The following is a 10,145-nucleotide window of genomic DNA, read 5'->3' as shown; positions in this document are numbered from 1 at the left end:
TACTGGGTACCAGCATGGACGTCTGTCTGACTAAGGTTCACCTACTGGGTACCAGCATGGACGTCTGTCTGACTAAGGTTCACTTACTGGGTACCAGCATGGACGTCTGTCTGGCTAAGGTTCACTTACTAGGTACCAGCATGGACGTCTGTCTGGCTAAGGTTCACCTACTGGGTACCAGCATGGACGTCTGTCTGACTAAGGGTCACAACTTTTCACTGAGCTCTAATTACATGTGTTGTGTTGCCCTCCAAAATGTTGCATTGTCCTTTGTTCTTCTCAAGTCAGGAGTGTCTCCTGAGGAACGATTAGCACAGTGCACACTTCCTCCTGGTCTGACTGCCCTGCTGCACAGCAATAGACCTCATGTGTTGTCCCAGGCTTACAGCACGATGACGTCATCTCCGAGGCTCACCCTCTCCTGGGCAGGAAACACACTAGAATGTCAGGGATGAGGAAGCAGTTATTGGAGCTGGAATCTGTTCCTTTGTTGTTTTGGAGACAGATTCCCTGTGTAGTCCAGGCTTGCTTGGAATCTCTTGTGTTGTTCCATCTGGCCTTAACCTCATGATTTCCTGCCTGCCTTCTGAGTGCTGATATTGTAGGGATGTACCCCACGCCTGGTTCTGATCATATGAAATCATCCCTAATTCTTGTACTTTTTAGACAGAGATAGTGCCATTAGTTAGTCCATAGTTTCCTTTCCTTCATTCCTGCCTTCTAAACATATGCTCTGTTGGGAAGTCAGAAACATACTAGGTGTCAGTTGAGTCCCTGGTCAGTGTGTGTGATGCCCTGGGTTTGATCTAAGCTGGTTTACTTAAAAAATAAATAAATAAAGCCTCAAAAAAATAAAATAAAAAAAAAAAAAATCTGTATTGAGGTAACAGTTACTGTATGCTTACTTCTAACCATTATAATGGTTAAGATAGTATCCATACAGTTAACACCTTAGTGTAGTCATGTGATCTTGTACAGATCGAAAGAGTTAATGGCAGTCAAAAATTTAATTAGGTAGAAAAGAGGGTGGTGGTTCCTCATATTTCTGAAGTTTTAATCTTCAAATCAGTACCATGATTGATATGTTAGCACCCAACTGTTACCCGGTAAAGCTGCAGATTCCCTTATCTAAGTATATTTTTGCATAATTTTTATGTATTTTATGTATATGAATACACTGTAGCTGTCTTCAAGCACACCAGAAGAGGGCATTGGATCCCATTATAGATGGTTGTGAGCCACCATGTGGTTGCTGGGAATTGAACTCAGGAATTCTGGAAGAGCAGTCAGTGATCTTAACCATTGAGCCATCTCCCTAGCCCCTCCTAAACATTTCTAATCTATGGACATTTGGTATGGTATTAGCCAGCAGTTGGTTTCTACTCTCTGGAAGAACTTCAGATTCAAGTTTTGATAGAAAACATTCAACAATGTCAGGTACTTAGAGAGGGTTCTAATGTTCTAGTTCCAAGTCTATGCAGCTGTCTTTCTATTCAGGAAAATTGAGTTATTTATTGATTGCACAAAATGGATGATATAGAAACTTTCTTCCCCCTATCATTTTGCCTGGTACCAGTATAGTATAGCTCATCTCTATTATAGAGCTACTCTGATGGTAATTTTTATAGCTAAGTAATTCCATGATTTTGCTTGATGACCCTTTCAGTGGTGACCTTCAGCCTGCTGCAGCAGTAGCTGTCAACAGCTACCAGAAGATTGACAAATTTGACCCAGGCCTGGAGGCACAGACCTGATGACCAGGTCTATAATCTGAGTTTAGGAGGCTGGAGCAAGAGGATCCTAAGTTAAAAACTAGCCCGTGTTACTTAGTAACAGTCTGTCTCCAAAATAACAAATAACATTGGAACTGTGGCTCACTGATTAAGAGCACTTTCTGCTCCTACAGAAGACCCTGGCTTGGTTCCTGATCCCTAGTGGTTGCTTACAATCAATGTAACTCCAGTTCTAGGATACGGGTGCCCTTGTGTGGTTTCCATGGGTCCTGTATATATGTGGTGCACATAAACCCATGCATACACACATATATTTAGTAATAAGTAATTAGTTTTAAATGGTTGACAGTATAGGTTTGATTTAAAATGCGTCCAACCAGCTCAGTAACTTGGATTTCCATTTCTTTCCCCACACACTGGCCTTTTAGGACCTCTGCACTGTTCTTCCCTGATTAGGATCCAAGATATCCCTGTGCTGGTTTGGGTTTTGTCTTTTTTGAGACAGGGTTTCAACTCTGACCTTCCTTCCTCCACCTCCCAAGTGCTGGGATTACAGATGTGACCACCAGAGCAAGAAACGGTTTCTTAGATGCAGTGATTGACATTTCACACTGATAGCATGGTTGGTTTTCCATTTTGTTTTGCTACATGTGTCTGTGGAGTACTGTGTATACACTGTGTATGAGTTGGGGTCAAACCCAGGTCCTCCTAAATGTGACCTGACTACTGTTGAGCCACATGCTTAGACCTTGTAATATGTTTTCCACTTAGAGAGCATGTGTAATTCACATGTGTTCTTTTAAAACTAGGAGTTTGATGAATCATCACCCAAACAACCTACAAACCCTTATGCTTCATCCAAAGCAGCTGCTGAATGTTTTGTGCAGTCTTACTGGGAAAGATACAAGGTAAAAGCTGCTTTGTATCATCTGTGTATCACTCATCTATGTATGTATGTATGTATGTATATATGTATGTATGTATGTATATATGCATGTATGTATGTATGTATTTACCTACCTACCTACCTACCTATCATCTGTGTATCTATGTATCATCTATGTACCATTCATCTATGTATGTATCTATTTACCTATCTTTCTACTATATATATTACCTACATAGTCACCCATCCCACTCACCCCCTATCATCTATCCTTTGAGTAAGTGTGTGTGTATGTGTGTGTGTGTGTGTGTGTGTGTGTGTGTGTGTGAGAGAGAGAGAGAGAGAGAGAGAGAGAGAGAGAGAGAGAGAGAGAGATCTGTAATACGAATGTGGCAATCAGAGGGCAGCATGTAGAAGCCAGTCCTTTCCTTGCATCCTGCTTTCAGGCCATCAGGCTTGGCAGCAAATACTTTGACCATCTCACCAGCCTGGTTTCTGAGACCCTTAAACCATTAAGTGTGGATGTAAGTTTTAAGATTCTAAGCTGGCTTTGGCATGGAAGACCTGGCTTGAATGTGGGTATAGGGGCTGTAAGTATCGAACTCTAACATGGCACAGACAAGGTCTTGTTGAGTTCCCCAGGAAAGCACTAACCTGGAACATACTTCATCCTGCTTCAGGAATAGAACATTGCAGTCTAGGAGAAGCAGCTCCGTGGAAATCCTACAAGGCCCCTGTCCTGGCAGTGGCTTTCCTGTGTGACTCACAGGTTTGGGCTCCGTATGGAGTAGACTTGTAGACTTATGTCTGGTTACTCTGACAGTGCTGTTCCAGAGTTGCAGCAAAACAAGTACTAGCAGCCCCTGTGCCATACTGCCACCTTCCCACCAGCCGTGGTCGGGTACTAGGAGCTGAGTCAGAAAGGCAAGCAAGAGGCTCTTCATGCTCTCTGGGGTGGGCCTTTTTAATTGTAAGAGTTGATTCAGTGGAGAGAGCCAACTTGGTATCTATCTAAATGTAGACTGCTGGAAGCCATCTTGGTAATGATCATGTGGAAGGAAGGCCTTGGTGCTTAGGGAAGGAGCCTGTTCTTCTGAACACTCTGCCTTCATCTGTGCCGCATGCCCGTGTGTGTGTGTGTGTGTGTGTGTGTGTGTGTGTGTGTGTATGCGCATGTGTGTGCACGTGTGTGCATGCATGCATGTCTGTGTGTGTGCGTGTGTGTGTGTGTGTGTGTGTGCATGCATGTATGTGTGTGTGCATGTGTGTGTGCGCATGCTGGGTTTTTGTTTGTGTAAATATGGTCTTATTATGTGGGCTTAGGCTGGCCTCAAATTCAGAGACCTACCAGTCTCTGCCTCCTGGATTGTAGTATTAAAAGCATGCACCACCAGGCCTGACTTAGAAGACAAAAACGGGGTCTCATTACATAGCTCAGGCTGGCCGTGAACTAGGAATCCTCCTGCCTTAGCTCATGAGTGTTAGGAATACAGGTGCGAGCCGTCTTTGTGAGACTTGCCTCTTGTTTGAAGAGTAGGTGGCAGTGGAGGTTGTCCTAGAAGCTTCTGCGCCCTCCTCCTCAGCTGTAGGTCTGCAGTCATCAGTACAGCTGCAGAGGGAGCTTGCCTCACTTCAGCGTCAGCTGGGGCGTGGGGTTGGAGGGTCTGGGGGGACTGGGGAGTTTTGGGATTCATAATGTGAAATTCCCAAATGATCAATAAAAACATTATGTAAGATAATATATAGTATTACAAATAATCTTTTTATATGCTACACACACACACACACACACACACACACACACACACACACACACACCCATACCTACCTACCTCAGGCAGACCCTTCAGTATGTGCTGACAATGGGTCATTTAGGCACCAGTGTTTTGGAACTTTGCATATTTTAAAGTAACCCACTTGTCACTGATGTTGAGTATTTATTCTAAGTTCCCAGTTGTCATCACAAGAAGCAGTAATGTCTATGGACCACATCAGTATCCAGAAAAGGTAAACTTTATTTCTAAATTCTTAGTGGTTTTTACTGGTTGTAACATTATTGAAAATGCTCTCTGAGAGGTTATTTCCCTGAAGTAATTTGTGCTGTAACTGCATAAGTGCATGCTCTGTGCAGGTTGCATGCACATCTCTTCAGACTTACACAGTCTGGAGACAGCAGCAGCTTGGCATACTGCAGCTGGCATGCCTTAAGGTCTTACAGCCATTGTCTTTAAAGTGGGGATGTAATGAAAACACAGGAGTTTTAGGTCCAGTGTGAGGATGTGTGTGGACATGTGTTATCTTCCATGGATTCTTAAGACTGTCTGCAGATGCGTCCAGGCGTACAAAAGTTAAAAGCCAATTAGGCAATGTTGTGGGGAGCTTGGACTTACTCTGTAAGTGCTTATATATAAGGGACAAAGTGAGATAAGATGTCTGCCTCTATGTGAGAAGTCACCAAAGAGGTGGCGAGTGCTGGCTGCAGACTTCTGAATTCCCATGATACCTATTGCTTGATTATAAAGTTTTTATGAAATCACAAACTACCTCAAAGTTCTCTTACTTGCCAAATATTGTGAATTTAGGTTAAAAGAATTGGAATGTATCCATATACATATAACATAATTTTTAATATTATGAGTTTAAATTCATATTAATGTCATTTACAAAGTCTGAAATGACATCTAAATATTCTTCCAGGTTATTCCAAAGTTCATATCCTTGCTGCAGCACGACAGGAAGTGGTACGTTGTTTATTTTTGCATTCATATGCTGTCTGCTCAGTAGGAATCCTGGAGCCATAGAGGCCGTGGGCTCAGCGTTCTTCGAGCTCAGGAACGCTTGCTCCACTTCACGTGGTGTGTTTCGTAACTAAACTGTCCTCAGAAGTTACTGAGGTAAATTCCAAAGTTATCTGCTGTAGAATTTTGAATTTGAAAATCAAGTTTTGACATCTGTTTGGTTTCATATTTCTAGATGACTAATATAAAACTAAGACTTTTCCTTTCCTACGCATTATTCTTAGGTTGTAGAGCTTGAAGCAGGCCTTGTCTGTCCTAGGCAGGCACTCTGCTAACAAGCTGCAGCCCCTGCTCCTTCCCCAGCCCTGTGACTTCATTTGTAACTTTTGAAGTTGCTTAGGCTGGCCTTGAACATGGAGCCTCTTGCCTCAGTCCCCGGTAGCTGGAGTTACAGTTCTGTGCAACCCCATCCAGCCTAGGTATTTCTTCAAAATGAATTTATTTTTTAGGGATCGGTGTTTTCTACTTTTTAAATTAAGAATCCTTCAGAAGTTTGGGTACCATATAGAAATGGGGAAGAAAATTTAAGGGAATTGATTTGTTCGTTCAGAGATTTCCCGAAACTCTGGAAGTGGCTTTCCCAGAGTTGAGCTGGCCATGGCTTATTCCTGCACCTTATAATTCTGCCTTCTTTAATCCGCTTAGCTGTATTCATGGATCAGGACTGCAAAGAAGAAACTTCCTTTATGCTGCTGATGTGGTAGAAGCCTTCCTCACTGTCCTCACAAAGGGAGAGCCAGGCGAAATCTACAACATCGGGACCAACTTTGAGATGTCGGTCGTCCAGCTTGCGAAAGAGTTAATACAGCTGGTATGTCAGCTGTGGAGGGTGCTGGCAAGGTTGTCCCTGAATTCATGGCAGGAATGAAGAATTTAGTTAGTATCTATGTTACTTACGTTCCTGTTGTTGCAGTGAAACAAGCAACGTAAGGAGGAAGGCTGGATTGTGGCGTAGAGTTCTCTGTGTGTGTCTGTGTGTGTATGTGTCAGGGGTGGGGGATAACAGTGTGTGTGTGAGTGTGTGTGTGTGTGTGTGTGTGTGTGTGTGTGTGTGTCACAGATGCATTTTCGTCCACAAACAGGAAACAGAAGGAAGACAGAACAGGACATGGGGCAAGGCTGTAAGACCTGGAAGCCTGATGTCCTCTGGGCACAGCCTCCCCTGCTGAAGTCTCTGTGGCATCTCCAAGCAGTGCCACCAGTGGGGAACCAAGCATTCAAATACACAAGCCAGTAGGGGACATTTCTCACTCAAACGACCACTGAGTCACTAGTATACCATTCGCTTAACTAAAACTGAACACATGGGAAAATAATTGATAATTATGTGTACCATGTACCTTCCTGTGAAACGGCATTAGTTCTTCAGGGGAAGAACGTCTTCTAGCTGTAAGATGTACTGAGCTTCAGAAATGGGAAACACTGTAGTCAGAGTCACAGAACAGTGAGGGGAGCATAAACAACTGCGAGGCCACAACTTGAATATTCATCCTAGGCTTTTGCCCATCTCCCATGCTCATGTAGTCTGTGTTCTTGATGAGGTCTGTGGACTGAGTGTGAACTACCAGGGTGGAAGAACCTTTGCTGTCCTGCTCCCTCCCGCTGTGAAGCAGTTGTCTTTCTCCTCCGCTTCTGTTCTTCGGGGCTCTCATTTTGTAACATGGCTCAGAAGTCTGCTTCATTTGACAGATCAAAGAGACTAATTCAGAGTCTGAAACGGAGAGCTGGGTGGACTACGTGAGTGACAGGTGAGTGGACTCTGAGTGACAGGTGGATAGACTCCGTGAGTTATTGGTGAGTGGACTGTGTGAGTGGCAGGTATGTGGACTATGTGAGTGACAGGTAGATGGACTCATTGAGTGACAGGTGGATTATGTGAGTGACAGGTGGGTGGGCTATGTGAATGACAGGTGAGTGGACTGTGTGAGTGACAGGTATGTGAACTATGTGAGTGACAGGTGGGTGGACTCTGAGTGACAGCTGAGTGAACTACATGAATGACAGGTTGGAACATACGGTGAAGATGGTGAAGCCATAGGTGCTTATACAGTGTATGAACTCATCAGAAAAAGAGTTTAACTTGTGAATTTCCTTCCTAAGCATAAGTGTCATAGAGGTTAAGGACTGCACTATTTTTAGCTGTGGGCTTCAAGTTTTAGGGACTCTTTCCGAGTGTGGAGTTTCCTCCCTTGTGAAATGTGGTGATTATCTCCTTAGAAAAGTATTCTAAGCTATAGTTACAATATAGACAAAGTATCTTGACCTAAGCTTGACACTCAAGAATCCTAAGTTACTTATATTTGTGTGATTTATTTCTTCACTCATCAAACATTTATTATTTTTCTTCTATATGTTAGGCACTTCATTTGCACCTAAGTTATGGCTGAAGTACTAGAAAGAATAGGCTATAGAGAATGCCAGGCATTGGCAGTTATGGGTTTTATATGTTTATAAAATGTTTCTGTGGCAAGCCGCCGCATTCTGCCGTAGCAAAATGGCGCCCAACCCGAAAGGGGGAAGGGAGAGAAAAAACAGCTTGCTAGGCGCATGNGCCAGGCTCCGCAACGAGCCAGCACAGAGATGCTAATGAGGTTCGGAAGTAAGCACCAATCACAGGCAGACACGTTCCCCTTAGGGCTATATAAACCAGAGGGTTTCGGGCTCGGGGGGGCCTTTTGCCTCGGCAAGCAAGAGAATAAAGAAGTTGTGGAAGAATCTCTGCGTGTCGAAGTCCTTCTATCCTGCAGGCAGGAGCGACGGGCGCGACAGTTTCTACAATAAGCATGCCTCCAGGGTGATTTTGTTGTAATGTGAATTATGAAGACATGTGAGTGTGCATTTTGTCTCAAATGTGCACATGTGTATTCAGTGTCATCTTAAATCTTTGCTTTCCAAGGCCTCACAATGACATGAGATATCCAATGAAGTCTGAAAAAATTCACAGTTTAGGATGGAAGCCCAAAGTGCCATGGGAAGAAGGAATAAAGAAAACAGGTATGTAGTAACGTGATCATCTGGGGAGGGAGCAGTGCAGACTGCTATCACCTAGTAATAGTGCACACCATAAACTGATGTCACCTAATAATAGTGCACACCATAAACTGATGTCACCTAATAATAGTGCACACCATAAACTGATGTCACNTAGTGCACACCATAAACTGATGTCACCTAATAATAGTGCACACCATAAACTGATGTCACCTAATAATAGTGCACACCATAAACTGATGTCACCTAGTAATAGTGCACACCATAAACTGATGTCACTTAATAATAGTGCACACCATATACTGATGTCACCTAGTAATAGTGCACACCATAAACTGATGTCACCTAATAATAGTGCACACCATATACTGATGTCACCTAGTAATAGTGCACACCATATACTGATTTCACCTAGTAATAGTGCACACTGTAAACTGAGGTCACCTGTTTGTAGAAAGAGCTGTCATCTCATGCTTCCTGATCCCCTGTCATCGTGAAGATGAACAAGCGTCCCTTTTTTATACAGTAACTTTAAAGCCAGCATAAATGTCTTAGGTCTTTCACTGGACATTACTGACACCCAAGCGTCTGCTGCATTACCCTGGGGTGGGAGGGACTCTGCGCTGCAGGACACACCCATTGCTACTTCCCAGACTTCCCGGGACGAGTCGCCTGCTGACCTTCACCTCAGCTTGAAGAAGGGACTTTGCTGACATAGTAGGGCCTCGGGAAATGCTGGCTACTTGATGTCTGTTTTTAAAATTTTCATTATCTTGACTTTCTTGCCAGTTGAGTGGTACCGAAAGAATTTTCACAACTGGAAGAATGCAGAAAAGGCATTAGAGCCCTTTCCAGTCCAGCCACCGTTTATGTAACTGCCAGTTGCAGAGACGAGGACATCATCCTACCTCAGCCTGTGAGGTGAATCAAGTGCCTAAAACAAGTGCCATCTTCTCTCCTGGGCTGCGCGGGATGCCCTCAGCACTGGGTGGGATACAGAGTCTTCAGCAGTTTCAGATTGGTCCAGAATTCACTGTGGAGGTCCCCTTGGCCAACTTCTACACCTCAGGCAGTGGTCCAGCAGGAGCATTGGACGTGGGCAGGACAGGGCCCTGGCTCTGAGAACAAAGGCAGGAAGTGGTACTTCGTGGCTGGCATCCTGGGCTGCGTTGGACTTCTGGCTCCCAGCCTTCGTCAGTACATGCTGGTCTCAGATTTCCTGTCCTGACTATATTTTCTATGGTCTGATGATGTGAAAATTGAAGAAAATGGAAGAGTATCTTGCACTTTTAAACTTTTAATAATTGTATAAAATTAAGTTAAATGGATTTTAAAGGTAAAATGTAAATTTCTTACATTTTTAAAATCAGTTGTTGATTTTATATAACCCGTATCAGAAATTTTATCATGTATCTACAATTTACAATGGTTTTATTTATGAAAGTGTCAATATATTTTAATATATTAAATGCAGATTGTGGCTTTTTTTAGTAATGTCTTTTTATTTTGTTGTAATTTTTTTTTAAATAATCAAGTATTTTTAATCTCTTTATCCTAAGATTTCAGTGCAACTTTGAAAAGTAACTGCACTGATACTGGGTGGACAAAAGTAAGGCTTCTCTGTTGTGAATGTAGATTTCATCTTAGGGTTTCCATGGCTGTGAAGAGACACTATGACCACAGCAGCTCTTAGAAAGGACATTTCATTGTGACCAGCTTACAGTATCAGAGGTTCAG

General features: G+C 43.2%; 1 protein-coding gene across 2 annotated transcripts in view; it reads left to right on the top strand.

Moving 5' to 3' along the window:
- The window catches only part of Tgds (TDP-glucose 4,6-dehydratase), a 23,816-nt gene extending 13,918 nt beyond the window's left edge, over positions 1-9,898 (top strand). Inside the window, exons 6-12 of one of the 2 annotated variants that reach the window (XM_021203466.1) lie at positions 2,543-2,641; positions 4,567-4,626; positions 5,317-5,360; positions 6,063-6,228; positions 7,107-7,165; positions 8,314-8,411; positions 9,198-9,898. In XM_021203466.1, the coding sequence (XP_021059125.1) occupies positions 2,543-2,641; positions 4,567-4,626; positions 5,317-5,360; positions 6,063-6,228; positions 7,107-7,165; positions 8,314-8,411; positions 9,198-9,283 (612 nt within the window). In that variant the 3' untranslated portion in view covers positions 9,284-9,898. The remainder of the gene's footprint in view (positions 1-2,542; positions 2,642-4,566; positions 4,627-5,316; positions 5,361-6,062; positions 6,229-7,106; positions 7,166-8,313; positions 8,412-9,197) is intronic. The other variant, XM_029541872.1, reaches the window with a different exon arrangement.
- The last annotated feature ends 247 nt before the right edge of the window (positions 9,899-10,145 follow it).

Source organism: Mus pahari, chromosome 8 (assembly GCF_900095145.1).
Source record: "Mus pahari chromosome 8, PAHARI_EIJ_v1.1, whole genome shotgun sequence".
Taxonomy (NCBI): domain Eukaryota; kingdom Metazoa; phylum Chordata; class Mammalia; order Rodentia; family Muridae; genus Mus; species Mus pahari.
Note: the sequence above shows the minus strand (reverse complement) of the source record. Positions and strands in the feature narration are given on the sequence as shown.